Source organism: Triturus cristatus, chromosome 1_2 (genome assembly GCF_964204655.1).
Source record: "Triturus cristatus chromosome 1_2, aTriCri1.1, whole genome shotgun sequence".
NCBI lineage: Eukaryota > Metazoa > Chordata > Amphibia > Caudata > Salamandridae > Triturus > Triturus cristatus.
The window spans coordinates 835,794,690-835,812,607 of NC_140580.1; the positions used below are offsets into that span (position 1 = coordinate 835,794,690).

Here is a 17,918-nt window from a genome sequence, read left to right on the forward strand (position 1 = left end):
CAGGTGATCCAAAGGTTATATCACAAAAAAGAATAAAAAAGTGGGGCTCCATATCAAATTCACCAATACCCATCAAACCCCAAGACTGTTTTTTTTTTAACAGGACTGGTAAACCAAAAGAAAAATAGAAGAAAAGTAATAAAAGTAAACGGGAAACAATAAATTCAAGCACACTTTCTTTAAAAAATGAATAATGCATTAATAAGCGGAACTTCAGTACATGTAACATTGAAAAAACACATATTCTCCCCTCCTGTCACCCAGAACAATACATTACTTAACTAAATCTTCAACCTATATAATATCACTAAGATGTTCAACCTCTTACAAACCTAAGACTTCGCATTAATTATTTAACAAGCACCACATATGTGTCCTACACTAGTTTAACATGACACACACTAACCTACTATTATATGCTAACCAGTAAATCTCCAAACAAGTATATATGCTTAAAATTACTCAAACTAAACCTAGCCAACCTATTTGAATCAGGCACATAAAATAAGTTATCTTACTTGATCTGACAAAACTGGAACCTGCAGCTCTCCTGCTCACTTCAATAAACATAGTCCAATAATAACACATTATATATATTTTTTTTTAAAGACTGAAAACTCAGTGCAGTCAGCATAAAACGGTTGTAATATAATTTGTTAAAAAAATTAAAATGTGAAAAGTACATTTCTATAACATATGTACAATTTTTAAGTAAAATAAAGTTTTATAAAAAAATATACACATGATAAAAACTGTTTTTGTCTCCTTAGTTAAATATCCTTTTGAATGTTGATTTTAATATAAAAGTAAATGTTTGTTACATATAAATATTTTCCATTTTTACTATATGCTCAAATTCCATTAATAAATCTAATTCTGTTATTTCTGATTGCTGGAATGGACCATTAAGTAACAAAATAGTTGTAGTAATCTACTTATTTTATTCGTTCATCCAATTAGTTCTGATTTAATAAACTAAAATATTTATTTTTGTATAGTTAATTTGCTAAATGCTTAGAAATAGTGAAAAATTGGAGTGATAAAATTGTCAGTTGTACCTATAACTCCCCAAACGCTAGGGAAATTTCAGCAGTTTGGGTTGGGGGGGATTTGCTATTCCAACTTAATTCCCACAAACATTGGAGAACGTGCAAACATTGGATGGGGTAAGGTTTGCTATTCTACCTCTTGTCCCACAAACTTAATGGAAAGAGCATACACTGGAGGCAGCGGGTACAAAATAATATTTAAATTCAGTCATTCAAACATTGTGAAAAATGTAAAAATTGAAAGAGGTTGCAGAGATACAATCATAATTACCAACCCAAAATAGAAGTTTAAAGGTTTTTTTTCTTTAAATTGCAGTTTAAGTTTGAACATATTTTTAAAGCAAAATCAAAACCTTGTATATATTTGGAAATATTAACAAAATCAAAAAAAATTATACAAGAAATGTAATCTAAAAATAATTTTTAAATATCTGCCACCTAAAAACTGCCCTAAAATGTAATTGTGTATATTACAAAAAAAATTACATTAATTACACTTGAACCACCCCAAAAGCACAGTTACCCTGAGAGGACACGAAAATGAAGGGCTTGCTGGACATAGACAGGGAATCTCCTGGCTAATATTGTCCATGTCATTGAAATTTTTGTATTACATCTTTTTTCTTCCCCTCCTAGCCGAAGCAATCCCAATCTCTCTCTCTCTCACTCACTCACTCACTCACTCACTCACTCACTCACTCACTCACTCACTCACTCACTCACTCACTCTTACTCTCCCACTCTTACTCTCTTACTCTCTTACTCTCTTACTCTCTTACTCTCTTACACTCTTACACTCTTACACTCTTACACTCTTACACTCTTACACTCTTACACTCTTACTCTCTTACTCTCTTACACTCTTACACTCTTACTCATACTCTCTTACTCATACTCTCTTACTCATACTCTCTTACTCATACTCTCTTACTCATACTCTCTTACTCATACTCTCTTACTCATACTCTCTTACTCATACTCTCTTACTCATACTCTCTTACTCATACTCTCTTACTCTTACTCTCTTACTCTTACTCTCTTACTCTTACTCTCACTCTTAATCTCTCACTCTTAATCTCTCACTCTCTCACTCTTTCTCTCACTCACTCCCCTTCCCCCCCTGAAGAAGCTGGAAAACCTATGTTAATTCACAGGCCAGAAATGCATGCCAAGCACACTTCCACTATGTGAACCATTCGCTATATATTATCTAATGCACAGGCGTGGACACTGTTAACATGCATTAAAGCCTGTAAAGCACACTAGGATTTTAACTTTCCTAGAAAAGTGTGCCTGCACGACAGCAGGAAAAAAAGCATGCTTGAGGTGCTCATTATTCATCATGGGCACACCAGCACAAAACTGTGCATAGAACCTGAGAGATAATTGAGCAAAAGCATAAAGTGTTTTTGGGCAGAATCCCTGTTTTGCTTCTATTCGGTATTGAAACTTGGCTCAGTTTTGCACCTTGGTGCATAGCTAACTCTGCGATTTGCACAGATGTAGGGCATTCAAGAGCCCATTCATGAAAAGGTTAATCTTAGAACCGGGGCCAGAAGGGTTGCATGTCAATGGAATCAAAAACTTACTAGAGGTCCTCAAATCCTATTAACAAGCAACTCTGTCTGAAATGAGACACACTTGATCTGAAACAACCTGGAATTTTGCTGCAGCATTCCCAATTTCTCCGCTCAAAAACATAACTTTAAAGTTGAGTAGTAGTAAAGCCTTGGTTTACAAGGTCTCCTTTTTTTAGAAGGAACTTTGTTTCGGGATTATCTTGCCAAAGCGTGTATGGCATCGGTTTGTGAGACGAGCCTGTAACTGGCAGATGAGCTGATCCAATCTCTGCCCCCTGGCCTGTAACTAGATCTTCATTAAACAGTATGAAGCATACACCCCAACCTGTTAACTCAGCCATAGAGATAATTAACAGGCACAGAATCTGATCTTAAGGCAGTCGCTCTGTCCTAATCATGAGGCAGTCACTCCGTTCTTTTGCCTTAGCAGAGAATCAACTCATGAAACATAGATAGTCCTAAATGCCTAAGCCATAGGAAACAGAAATCCACAAAAGCAGTTGTTCAAATCTGCCTACCAGTGCTACTCTCAAGCAGTTGCTATGGTTGCCTTTTTAGGTATTGATCTCGGGTTGCTTTAGAAATCTTCTTATTTCTTACTCCTGTTGCACGTAGACATTATTACTTTCCTCATTTCTCCAGCTCAGGTTCAGATTGAAGGGGATTTCTTGCCATGCTCCTTCTCAATACTTGAAGAGCAGCCCATGGACATGCTTCTCGGACTGGACATGCTTAAACGACACCAGGTAACAAGGATGTGTGTTTTCGTTCACTAAGTGGTAATGTGGGTCTTCAAGTGATTTCCCTTTTGCACATGCTGGGGGTTTGAATGAGTGTTTGTTTAGGTGAAAGCAAGATGACCTCCACTGACAGGTGACTCCCAGACTGGTCTTTACTGAATTGTTTTGCCTAGTTAGTTTTCTTTTGTGCTAGCAGGTTGACAAACGTCCGTGCTTTTCTGTAAGCTATTGGATGATGGCATTTGCACGTTGAATTACTTATTTTACTTGCTGTTCTATTTGCTCTTTGTCCTAGGATGTTTATACTGCCTTTTATGCTTTGAGTCAATACCTCCTTTGTGTGTTAATATTTCCATCTTGCTGGAGAGGCTGGAAAGGGTTGTGTTGAATAGAGATCTCTTTCAAAGATTTAAAATTGCCTAAACTTATTCTGTTTGTTATTCCCAATAAAGTGAGAAAACAAATGTTCAAGGCATGTGAGCTGTAGATCACATGCTGTGCATAGCTCGCCATCTAGTGTTTGGTCCGGATGTTTGCACGTTGTTGTTCTTCGAAGAAGTCTTTCCAGTCACGAGGTAGGTGACTCCTCCTTTCGATGGGCATCGACTCCATTGTGGGGTTTTTTCCGCCATCGGGTTCGAATGTCTATCGCTGCGCTCCGGTTCGACACGGTTCCTTTGATGCGCAAGATACTCACCCTTGACGGTATTGTTTTCGATTGCATTTTCCCTTTTATCGTAAAAAAACAAACGTTCGATCGGAAAGCTCGCAGAAGGCCGTTTGGCCGACCTGCGCACCAACTCACACGAAGTGTGGAATCTGTGTTTGTCGTTCCCCCTCCCCCCCCGAACACAGAGAACAGGACTGCGACACGTGCCAGGCTTTCCGCTCCAAGAAGATTTTTTGCGACCGTCGGGCTCGACGTCGCGACATGCAGAGCCAGCACACAAGCTCCATTCCAGACATCTTCGGACACCAATCAGATGAAGAGGCCAGCGAGGCCATGGGAACTGAGGAAGAGCAGGAGCCATTTGCCATCCCAGAGCTCGACTCTGACCAAGAGGACGACATCCCACATGGACAACGTACCGTGAGCGCAGCTCCCCCCTCGTCCCAAGACCCAACTCCACAAAAGAAGCAGGCTCCGGTCCAACCCACTCCCTCGGGCACCGGTCGGCACCAAAACCATGCTTCCGACGCCCCGCCTTCTGGAAGCCTACCAAAAAGCCTTCCGGCTCCGAAAAGACTCCCTCCAAATCAAGTTCTGAGCTGAGACCTTCGGGGTCGAAACACAAGTCCGGCACCTCCCCCTCCTCTTCTCCCCCCCCCCCCCCAACCACCACCACCGCCCTACCATTCAGCACGAAACACACTCCGGATCAGAAAACTTCAACACCCAAGACTTCGGCACCAAAACCTTCGGCGCCAGAACAGTCAGATGTGCCGAAATCACCAAAAAGACAGTTTCGACGCCCTGATCAACAAGCCGTATCCGAAACAAAAAGTGCTGTATATTCATCCTCAAACTGGACATATCACCACTAAAGTGACTTTAAAAAGAAGGACTGATGCAGAGGAAGAATACCACATTCCTTTAAAGAAGAGAACTGTTGGTACTAACCCTTCTCCTCCTCCTCTTCCTCATCCTCTTTCTCTTCCTTCACCTCAGTTTCAGCCTATTTAACCTGAACATTCACCACCACATACACCTGACAACCAGGATGATGGGAATGATACTAAACCAATGCAAGACCCATGGGATAATTACAATACCAATTCTCCCATGGGCAATGATCCTAATTAATATCCTAACAAGCCCTCTCCACCAGATGACAGTGTAGGCTTCATTGAGTTACTGGGTAGAGCTGCCAACTACCACGGGCTGCAGATACATAAGGAGTCCTTAGAAGAGGATTTCCTCTTTGAAACCCTCAGTACCACGCAGAGGTCATCACATACACTACCCATGCTCAAAGGGATGATCAGACATGTAGACGAAATTTTTTGCGACCCTGTCAGAGCTTGTATTCTTACTTCTAGAGTAGACAAAAAATACAAGCCAGCACCATCGGACCCAGTATATATAAAAAGTCAGTTGCCACTAGACTCCCTGGTTGTGTCCAATGCAAAGAAAAGGGCCAACTCCCAGACAACAGGAGATGCTTCATCACCGGATAAAGAATCCAAACTTATTGATGCTTCCGGGAAAAGGGTGGCCTCTCAGGCGGCCAATTTCTGGCGTGTCTCCAACACTCAGGCATTGCTAGCACGATATGACTGTGCGCACTGGGACGAGATGGAGCAATTAATACAATATTTGCCCCAAGAACACTGATCTAAGGCACAAGACCTAGTGCGTGAAGGGCAACTTATTTCCAATAACGCTAGAAGATGTTCCCTAGATGCTGCAGACACTGCTGCTAGAGCGGTAAACACCAGTGTCCTCTTGAGAAGACATGCTTGGCTTCGCATATCAGCATTCAAACCAGAGGTGCAAACCTCCATTTTAAACACTCCCTTTGATAAAGAGCATCTATTTGGCCCAGTGGTAGATTCTTCTCTAGAGAAAAAAGAGGACACTGAAGTGGCCAAATCCATGGGAGCCCTTCAGTCAGCACAAAGCTGTGGTTCCTTTCGGTGCTCCTTTTACCGCAGAGGCTCCAAAAATACCTCCACAGAGACCACCACATATATATGGGAATAACCAACCCTCTCCATCTAGGGGTTACTTCAGAGGGGGTTACAGAGGTAACAACGGCAAAGGCAAGGGCAGGGGTTCGAACACATGCACCTCCCCCTCCAATACAAAGAAGTGACTTGCCTCCACTTCCCCCCGACCACCTAACACCTGTCGGGGGAAGACTGTCAGATTTCCTACCAATCTGGCAGTCAATAACGACAGTTGGGTACTACAAATTATCTGTTCTGGTTACTCCTGGAGTTCATCAACACTCCTCCAAACATTCCACCAAAATCACACAAACTTTCACCAGATCACCTACACCTCCTCAAACAAGAGGTTCAGTCTCTGGTTCTGAAAGGAGCTATAGAACCCGTAACAACGCAACATAATGGGTCGGGCGTATACTCTTTTTACTTCCTAATACCCCAAAAAGATGGTTCTCTCAGACCAATGTTAGATCTCGGAGATCTAAATCTTTACATTCAGTCAGATCATTTCCACATGGCGACGCTGCAACCAATAATACCTCTGCTGCAAAAAGGCAACTTTCTGTGTACTTTAGATCTAAAAGACGCCTATTTTCATATTCCAATCCACCCTGCTCATCGCAAATTCCTCAGGTTCGTGGTAGCGGGTCAACTCTTCCATTCAAGGTACTCCCATTTGGAGTCACCACTGCCCCCAGAGTCTTCCCAAAGTGTCAGGCGGTAGAAGCTGCTCACCTGAGAAGACAAAGCATTCATGTCTTTCCATACTTGGACGACTGGCTCATCAAAGCCAGCACGTACCAGCAATGCCTTCAGCACACTTTCAGAATAATCCAGTTACTACATCAACTAGGGTTCACAATCAATGTGACAAAATCACATCTCCAACCAGCAAATATTCAGGACTACCTAGGAGCCAGGCTAAATACTCAAAAAACCCTGGCGGTTCCCAGCGCAGCCAGAATTCGAAATATTCAGGCTTTAGTTCTCCAATTTCAACCCAATCATTGGATTCCAGCTCTGGTTTATATGCAATTGCTGGGCATGATGGTATCTTGTATCATAATCGTCCCCCTTGCCAGACTGCACATGCATCCAATTCAAGAATGCTTAGCCAGTCAGTGGAACCAGTCACAGGGTCTATTGACCGATCTAGTGTTGGTAAGCGGCCGTACTTGTTGCTCTCTGCAGTGATGGAACACACAACATTTGTCAAAAAGATGGCCTTTCAAAGACCCGGTTCCACAGATCGTACTGAGAGCGGACGCGTCCCTCACTGGCTGGGGAGCTCATCTACAAAACGCACAGTGCAAGGCCTGTGGAGTCCGCAGCAGAAGTTGCTTCACATCAATCATATAGAGCTGCTTGCAATCTTTCTAGCTCTCAAGGCTTTCAGTCTCTACTGGAAGGCAAAGCTGTCTTGGTTCGTACAGACAACATGACAGCTATGTATTGCATACAAAAATGGGGGGGGGGCACACTCCCTCCAACTGTCACACTTAGCCCAAGACATCTGGAGGTGGGCCATTCACCACAGACTTTATCTCCTAGCGGAACACCTCCCGGGAGTGAACAACAAGATTGCAGATCTCCTCAGCAGACAGGCAGCGCAAATACACGAATGGGAACTCCGCCCTCCAGTTCTCCTCCCATACTTTCAGAGTTGGGGAGTCCCTCACATAGACCTGTTTGCCACACACCAAAACGCAAAATGCCTAAGCTTCGCCTCTAGGTACCCACACCCGCAATCCGAGGGCAATGCACTATGGATGAACTGATTAGGGATATTTGCCGACGGGTTTTCGCCTCTCCCACTCATTCCATTAGTGGTTCAGAAGCTCAGGCAAACATCTCTCGCACGAATCCTAGTAGCTCCCACATGGGCACGTCACCCATGGTTCACAACCCTGTTGGAGCGATCCCTAGTCCCGCATCAAAAGCTACATTTAACCTCTAGTCTCCTCACACAGAGCCATGGAGAAATTCGACACCCAGATACCAAGCAACTGAATCTCTCGATCTGGCTCCTGAAGTCTTAAAGTTTGGTTACTTAAACCTTCCACCAGAATGTATGAATATCATTAGGGAGGCTAGAAGACCTACTACAAGGACCTGTTACGCTGCTAAGTGGAAGAGATTTGTTATTTACTGTGGTCAGATCAACCCTCTTGATGCTTCCATACAGAACATCTGTTATACTTGCAACCATCAGCGCTGGATTATACCCCTATCAGACTACACCTAGCAGCAATTGCTGCATATCTATAAAATAGACTGCATTTGTCATTATTTAGAGTATCTGTGATCAAAGCTTTCAAGGAAGGACTTAAGAGACATACCACCACAACTTCCACCAGCTCCAGTGTGGAATCTTAATATAGTCCTCACAAGGTTGATGGGCCCACCTGTTGAGCCCATGCACAAATGCGAACTACAGTTCCTCTCTTGGAAAACAGCTGTTTGAGGCATATGAGCTGCAGATTACACACTGTGTATAGATCGCCATCTGGTGTTGGGCCCGGATGTTTGCAGTTGTTTTTCTTCTTGGAAAGTCTTGCGCATGGGCTTCGGCTCCATCCTCTGATTGTTTTTTTCCGCCATCTGGCTCGGATGTGTTCTTCGCGCTCCGGTTCCGAACCGTTTCCAGTTACAGTTCTCCTAATCGGCGCGCAATCCTTCCCTTCCGCGGTATTGTTCTCGATCGCGACTCATCGATAGACTTCGATTCCAGGCGTCGACGCAGGCCTTCGGGCCTACCTCAGCTCCGGACCTGGCTCATGGGAAGGACTCCATTTAAGAAGTGGCCTCGATGTGGGTCCAAATTTCCCCACACCGATCTCCATGAGGTGTGCAACCTCTGCCTCTTCCCCAGAACACGATGTGGAAATTTAGCGTGCAAACTGAACATTATCTGCGCCATCTTGCCTCTCCCCAGCGCCACGCACAACGAATGCACGGCTGCCATTTTAGGCACCCCACTCTCTCCCCGCTCACTCTCGACCGCCAGCGCTTTCCCCTGGCGCTGCAAGCATCCCCCGCGCGCCGGCCACCCCCGCTCTCTCATACAGGCCATAAACCCTCTCCTTCTGCGCGACCCTGCTACGGAACCACTTCCAACCGACAACCCATACATGGTCATGCCTCTCCTTTGATAACCCCCTTCCTCTGCGCCCCATTGTCTGAACTGGTCCCAGGCCATCACCTAGCCCTGCGGATGCAGTTTACTGCCCCTACTGTAAGGGAAACACCCCACATTACAGTAGATCAAAGCCCCTACCCCCTGAGACCCGGCCAGTTGCACACACACCCGGGAATTAGCGGAATTCCCTGCTGCGCGATAGCCATCTCCCACTGCGGGTAGGGTGGGAACTTCTACTGTATCTATGTGTGGGATCGGATCTGAGCCGGGGCTTCAGGGGATGTTCTTTCAGGCATCAAGGGAATCTCAAGAATGTACTATATGTAATAAAGCAATAAACCAGTGTATAAGAGACCAGGTCTCAGAGATGCAGTTAGAGCACCTCGTGACGATACCTTGCTGTCTGATCTGATGTGTTCTGCTCCGACGGAATAAAACTTTGTTTCCTGCCTTCCAGTCTCCGGCGCCTGCCTCTTTCATTGGTAAATTATCGAGTGGTATAAGAGGCGATTACCGCCGGGCAAATACTTGAAAGGTTATCGACTGAAACTGCCGCTACCATTTAACAACGAGGCTCGGACTGTCCGGCGTGCAAATCCTTCCGGTCCAAGAAAACCATTCGAGACCGAAGAGCGAGGAGAACCATGGCACACGCGTCGACTGCAATCCCCGACGACATCTTTGGAGAAGGCGTCGATGTTCCCGAGAACCAACACACAGACGAGGGCCTCGTCAGCGCCTCCGAAGCCGACGACTCAGATGTCGAAGACATCACTCCGGCACAGATGGGCGTGAGTACTAACATCGACCCCCACCCTCAACGGCATCGAAAAAGGCTTTGGTCGCGCCTTCGCCCTCGGGCCTAGGCACGACCAAAGACACTGCTTCACATACCTCGCTTTCGGGCCCGGTTAAGAAGCCCATCAAGCCTTCTGGCAGCTCGGGCTCGAGCCAGCCTGCCGTCGGTGCCGAGAAACACTCCGCGCCGAAAAAGAAAATGGATTCCTCCGCGCCGAGCTCCACACCGAAGCACTCTGCGCCGAAGACCACCACTAGCTCCTCGGTACCGACACCATCTTCGGAACCAAGCAAAAAATCCAAAGTCATCGACACCCACACCTCGAAGCCGAAAGTCATCTCGGAACCGAGGAAACAACCGGACATTTCAAAACCACGCAGTTCAAAACATCGAACTGATGACTCCAAGACTAAAAGACCTACGGCTCCCACACCTTTGGCGCCGACGGATCGGCCCCTCACAGAGGAACTGTTTCGGCCCGATCCACTCCAAAAAACGTATTAAAGACCCTAAAACTGGACATTTGATGCTCCGCATCAAAAAGAGACCGCTGGACAAGCCTTCCTCAGCTCCACCTCCAAAGAGAAGAGACTTTGCAACCTCCCCTTTGAGACTACCCTCACCCCCTCCTCCTCCATCTCCTCCACCTCCCCCACCTAATCATTCCCCCACACCCTCTCCGGATGAGGATGATGACGATGTCTACGAAGACATAGGGGAGGGACCCCATGACAAACCCACAGGGGACCCCACTCCTACACGCTCCCCAGACCCATGGGACGACTACAACATCCCAGATGTCCCTAACGTCCCGCAGGATGACCTTTACCCTTCAAGGCCGTCCCCCCGGGAAGACACTTTGGGGTTTAACCAACTGCTCCATAGGGCTGCACACTACCACGGAGTTACTTATACTAGATACTACCTAGATACTTTTGATACCACACACAGGGCCCATGCTTAAAGGTGTTATCAAACACGCGCCAGAGGTCTTTAAAGACCCGGTCAGAGCCAGGGTCATCAACCCTCGCATCGAAAAGAAATACAGACCCCACCTACATCAGAGGACCCGCACCACTAGACTCCCTTGTAGTCTCCATTGCAAGGAAACGTGCAAACTCCCAGGCATCAGGCGAGGCACCACCACCTGATAAAGAGTCCAAACTCCTAGATGCCTCTGGCAAGCGAACTGCATCCCAGGCTGCCAACATATAGCGCATTGCAAACACACAAGCGCTTTTAGCGCGATATGACAGGGCACATTATGATGAGCTAGAAGCCATCATGCAACACCTCCCTGACAAGTACAAGAATAGAGCCAACGAGCTAATCCAGGAGGGTAAAACCATCACCAACACCTCCATACGCTGCGCCCTCGATGTTGCCGACACCGCCTCTAGGGCAATTAACACCAGCGTCCTCCTCCGTAGGCATGCCTGGCTACGGATTTACGGGTTTAAACCAGAGGTGCAGGCTTCCATCCTCAACCACCCTTTTGACCAAGAACATCTCTTTGGCCCAAACGTTGACGTTGCCCTTGAGAAAATTAAGAAGGACACCGATAGGCAAAGTCCATGGGAGCCTTACAGTCACACCCTCCTAGGCACTCCTTTTGCCGTTCTTCTTTTCGAAGCACCTCTAGAGGCTACTCCTCTGACAGCGCCTCTACTTCCTATAAAGCACCTACACAATCCACCTTCACTAGGGGTTACCAGAGAGGTGGCTATAGGGGTAACAACAATAAAGGCAGAGGCAAAACTAATACCTCCCGCTCTGCCTCCACCCCTGCCCAATGACTTCCCTTCACTCCCCCCACACCATCCCACTCCAGTCGGGGGCAGACTCCACAATTTCCTTCATGTCTGGGCTACAATCACCTCAGACAAATGGGTAACTCAAATAATTCGGTCAGGCTACTGCCTCGAACTAAAATCAATCCCCCCCCAAACATTCCACCCAAACAACGCCCAAATTCACAGGAACATTCGTCACTTCTAAAGCAGGAGGTAATCTCCCTCCTACAAAAGAGTGCGATAGAGCCATTTCCTACCCACCAACAAAATATGGGAGTTTACTCCCTATATTTTCTCATACCAAAAAGGGACGACACTCTAAGGCCCATCCTGGACCTCAGGCCCCTAAATCACTATATACACTCGGACCATTTCCACATGGTCACACTCCAGCAGGTACTATCCCTGCTCTCCCAAAACGACTTCCTTGTCACCCTAGACCTCAAGGACGCCTATTTCCACATTCCCGTTCACACAGCTCACAGAAAGTTTCTCAGGTTTGTAGTGGACGGCCAACACTATCAATTCAAAGTGCTCCCATTCGGAGTCACCACAGCACCGCAAGTTTTTACCAAGTGCCTAGCGGTCGTGGCAGCACATCTGCGAAGACAACACATCCACGTCTTCCCATACCTGGACGACTGGCTAATAAAAGCCAGCTCATACAACCAGTGTGTACAACACACTCACGCCACTATACAGCTACTTCACGAACTGGGCTTCACAGTAAACCACACAAAGTCCCATCTGCAACCGTCCCACATAAAACAATACCTAGGTGCCACTATAGACACCTCAAGAGCGCTAGCCTACCCCAGTCCTGCCAGGATAGCAAGCAGTCAGGCCCTACGCGCCAAATTTCAGCCGGAACACTCTCTTCCAGCTCGAGTGTTCATGCAACTCATAGGAATGATGGCCTCTTGCATATTCATAGTACCTCATGCAAGACTCCAGATGCGTCCTCTCCAAGAGTGCTTAGCGCGCCAATGGAATCAGGGCCTGGGTCAACTGACAGATCTGGTGTTGGTAGACGGTCGTATTCATCGCTCTCTGCAGTGGTGGACCGCCAAAAACCTTTCCAAAGGGCGACCGTTCCTGGAGCCTGTTCCTCAGATAGTACTGACAGCGGATGCATCGCTCTCCGGCTGGGGAGCTCACTTACTACATCACACCATGCAGGGCAGGTGGACACCTCAACAAAAGTTGCTCCACATCAACTATCTAGAGCGGCTAGCCATATTCTTAGCACTAAAGGCATTTCAAACACACATATCGGGCAAGGCCGTCCTAGTCCGCAGGGACAACATGACAGCCATGTACTATATACAGAAACAAGGAGGCACACACTCTCCGCAGCTCTCTCAGCTAGCACAGAGCATATGGAGATGGGCCATACCCCCAAAAATCTTTCTCCTAGCCCAACATGTCCCAGGAGTTCAAAACACTATGGCCGATCTACTAAGCAGACAAGCACAACAGATCCACGAGTGGGAACTCCATCCACAAGTTCTTCACCCGTACTTTCAAATGTGGGGATATCCACAGATAGACCTCTTCGCCATCCATGAAAACGCCAAATGCCCAAGCTTTGCCGCCAGGTATCCACACCCATTGTCCAAAGGCAATGCGATATGGATGAACTGGTCAGGCAAATTTGCGTACGCTTTTCCGCCTCTCCCACTCATTCCATTAGTGGTGCGCAAACTACAACAACACTCCCTTACTCTCATCCTAGTAGCTCCAACTTGGGCCAGACAACCGTGGTACACCACACTGCTGGAACTATATGTAGTACCGCACCAAAAGTTACACCTCTCTCCACACCTCTTAACCCAGAACCATGGAGAGATCAGGCACCAGGACCCAGCTCAGCTCAACCTTGCGATCTGGCTCTTGAAATCCTAGAATTCGGTTATTTGAATCTTCCCCCAGACTGTATGAACGTCATTAGAGAAGCTAGACGACCTACCACTAGAGCTTGCTACGCAGCCAAGTGGAAACGTTTTGTGGTTTGTCACAACAATAACTTCAATCCCTTAGATGTGTCCATTCAACACATCATAGGCTATTTATAACACCTACAAAGATGCAATCTAGCCTACACGTCTATTAGACTGCACCTTGCAGCAATAGCAGCTTATCTACAAAACAGGCAACATCTGTCACTCTTTAGAGTACCTGCCATAAAAGCCTTCATGTAAGGCTTCAAACGAATAATTCCCCCCAGAGTGCCACCCTCACCTGTGTGGAACCTAAACATCGTTCTCACCAGACTAATGGAACCTCTGCACAAATGTGAACTTCAATTTCTAACATGGAAAACTGCTTTTCTTGTAGACATCACTTCCCTCAGAAGAGTCAGTGAGATACAAGCACTCACCATTCAAGAACCCTTTCTGCAAATGCACCACAACGAAGTGGTTATCCGCAGCTCTACATGCCAAGAACAGATGCATACTGGTAAGTAGCATTTGCCTTCCTCATTGCAATCGCATCATTAAGGAGAGTGAGTGAATTAAAGGCATTAACCATACAAGAACCATTTTTCCAACTACACAAAGACAAAGTGGTTCTTCGTATTATCCTAAATTTTTACCTAAGGTCGTATCTGCATTTCACATAAATCAGTCTGTAGAATTACCCGTATTCTTTCCTCAACCTGATTCAGTTGCAGAAAGAGCTCTACACACCTAGATGTTAGAAGAGCACTCTTGTACTACATGGAAAGGACAAAATATTTTCGTAAAACAAAACAACTCTTTGTTGCTTTTGCGCCACCACACAAGGGCAATCCTATCTCCAAATCAGACATTGCAAGGTGGATTGTTGAGTGCATGCGAAAGCAAGGAGAACTCTTAACTGTGCCCCCTTGGGCACATTCCTCTCATAAGCTAGGGGCCACTGTTTTTTTACGAAACATTCCTATTGACATTTGCAAAGCTGCAAAATGGTCTACCCCGCACACATTCACTAAACATTATTGTGTAGATGTGTCAGCAAGACAACATGCCAATGTGCGTCAAACAGTACTTAAGGCACTATTTCAAACAACTCCAACAGCTACAGGTTAGCCACCGCTTTGGGAGGATACTGCTATGTAATCTATGCATAACATGTGATCTACAGCTCACATGCCTCGAACGGATAATGTTACTTACCCAGTAAGCATCTGTTCTTGGCATGTAGAACTGTAGATTCACATGCGCCCACCCACCTCCCCGGATACCTGTAGCTGCTGCAGTTCTCTATTTAAATTACATACATACACATGGACATCTCTATTCTTTACTACTACTCCATTCTCACCCTCTGCTGCAAACAGTCTAACAATGGAGTCAGTGCCCATCATCGAAAAGAGGAGTCACCTACCTTGTGACTGGAAAGACGACTTTGAAGAAAAACAAAGTGCAAACATCCGGACCCAACACTAGATGGCGAGCTATGAGCAGCATGTGAATCTACATCTCTACATGCAAAGAACAGATACTTACTGGGTAAGTAACATTATCCTTATGATTTCTCTCCCTATCTGAAAGAGAAATTCAGGAAAATTAAGTAGATGGGAAGTAGCATCACCAAAGAGGATTTTGGCACCACTATTCTGCTGCAACATCCCAGAATATAGCACATTGAATCATATGTTTTCTCTTGGGCCTTTCATCAATTCTATTTCTTCAGAAATGCTTATCCAGAAACATTGTTTTTGACTTGATGTTACTTATTAAGATTTTCTACAAAAGTTTGTATGATAAAATGGCATGGCCAGAGTTCGGTTCTTTTTCATTGACAAGTTGTAGCATGGACAAGCTTGCTTTAAAATAGATGTGGTTTTGGTAGTTTGTGAGCAGTGGGAAGTTGTGATATGCATGGGCATGTTTGGTTGTGGCACTTCTCATGTATACTAGAGCTTCCACCCAGCTATGGTACGTGGTTGGCGCTGCCCTGGGGCCATCAAGGATCTGCCCTGGTACCCAGTTCTTGCTAGTCCTTACTCTTATACAATAATAAAGTTCCTCAGAGCTTCTTTACCTTTACACATCATAGATTTCTGTTAAGTGTTTGGGGAGGGAGGGAGAGTAATGATAAAACCCCTAACCAGTAAGATTGACTTTAGAGAGGTGGAAGTTGCATCCTGAGTCTTCCACATGGATGTCGTCATCAAAATCCTAACTGGTTCACCATTATGGCTGTATTAATAAAAGGGCGTATTGAAATAGTTCTTTAGGGCTTATCACTTACTCCCCTAACCATAAACATAAATGGAGTGTTGCACACTGCTTTCTGGGATGCTGCTACAGTCTACTACCTTAAAGCAACCGTGATGATGTCCTCTTAAACAAGGCTTCTCCCAAGCTTTCTGCATTTCTCACAATTTTCCTTTTAAAAACAAAGCAGTTAAAAAGGCCAGTTAATCATTCACCTTACTTTTGAACAGTAATTGTGTATAACAGCTGTCTGATTTTTACCGTTAACAATGTGAATTATATATTTTTGAAAGAGTATGTTTGAAATTGTTTCCTTAATCTCGCATTATTAATTGAATTTAAAGGACACGCCCATGATGGGCATTTTAGCTTAGAGGTAATTGACCTTATCTACTGCTATCAGATGAGCGGAGGTATTACTTGCACTTTACTTTATCAAGTAACTGCTGCTGGATGCCTTTGTGTGCACATTGCCCTGTCCTTTTTATGGGTGAATGCTCAGGCCCCAACGCCCAATGTAATTTTTGGTAACCGCTTTGTCCCCATATGCTTTTAGATAGCTGCAGGGAACCTTAAATTATGTCCCTCTAGGCTGTTGTAAAGCCCCATGTTACTTTGTGCTTTCTGGGGATAGATGAGAGTAGGGACAGGGATTTTGAGTAGTTGGTATGAGGAGATGGAGAAGTGTGGCACCAACGGGATTGTCCTCTTCAGTACTTGTCCATACTGCTCTACATGCTGTTTGGGAGAATGTAGAATGACTGCCTCAAGTTGTAACTAATTTGCTGTTGTCTACCTCTTGAGCTACTAGGTTACTCCAAGGTTGCATCCACTTTTTTTGTGTGCTGATCACTAACCGTTGGAGATCACTGGTTGTTGTAAGAAGTTGGTTTACTTTGGGTGCATTACACACTTGTCCTGTTGACTGCAGAGACATTTTGCCAGTGTTCTATTGAGAAACTTCAGCAGAATTCCTTGATGCACTTCTGTAGGAAGCTATTCAGCCCAGTGTGGTTGCAAGTGAATGGAAGATTCACACTGTCTGTGTGCTGTCAGGTGACGGATGAAACTTAACATCCTGTGCGGTCTGGTAACTGGAGGACTAGAGGTGATATAATTTGCTGTATAGTGTCTGCTTACAGTAAAATGCATTACACTTTTTTATTTTAGGGGATTGTTATTTACTGAAAAAACAATCTTCTTAGTTCCTAATGTCTGCTGTTTTATTACAGTGCTCCATTGATCTTAAGAAAAACTTCTTGCTGATTGGTACTACGGGCTCTCAGACTGCATTCTTACCAGAGGGAGAACTTCCTGAATGTGCTAGGCTAGCTTATGGCCCAGGGAGGGAAGACATGCAACCAGAAGAGATTGAAGATCAGGAACTAGCAGAAGCTCTACAGAAATCTGCAGATGAAGCAGGTATTGCATGGAGCTGCACATTCTGATCCTTTGGTGGTGTGAGTTCTGCATGGTACAGTGCACTCTTTCTAATGTCTCCTAATAACAGACATGGATGAGGTACATTTTATGCATCATGTACGGCAAGCACAGGTAACCGCTTACTCTTCAAATAAATATTTAATTTTCTCCCCTGCAGTTGTGAAATAGCTTCTTTATTTGAAAGAAATCCTAAATAAGCTCCACCTCCAACCAATTCTCCCTCAAGCATCTTCATCTGCTCCATGATCATTGGTGGTGGTATTTTTCTAACATTTATCATATTTGTATAAGAAGCCACTGATGAGCCTTGGTCCGCTTTATCTGTATTTTTCATTATTACTTTCATCTATTTTCTTCTTTGTGTATTTGTTTTTGCAATATCATATAAGCGAATCCACAAAATGTACCGTATTATTGGGGGCAGAAAAAGTAAATGTTCGAGGCATATGAGCTGTAGATCATATGCGTTGGCATAGATCTCCATCTGGTGTTGGGCTCTG

At 45.2% G+C, this 17,918-nt stretch overlaps 1 protein-coding gene across 2 annotated transcripts in view; it reads left to right on the forward strand.

The window, feature by feature from the left end:
• LOC146868106 (uncharacterized) overlaps positions 1-17,918 on the forward strand; it is a 230,857-nt gene that overhangs the window by 189,548 nt on the left and 23,391 nt on the right. For both annotated transcript variants that reach the window (XM_085608951.1, XM_085608950.1), the window contains 2 exons: positions 3,272-3,375; positions 17,208-17,397. In XM_085608951.1, coding sequence (XP_085465077.1) covers positions 3,272-3,375; positions 17,208-17,397 — 294 coding nt within the window. The remainder of the gene's footprint in view (positions 1-3,271; positions 3,376-17,207; positions 17,398-17,918) is intronic.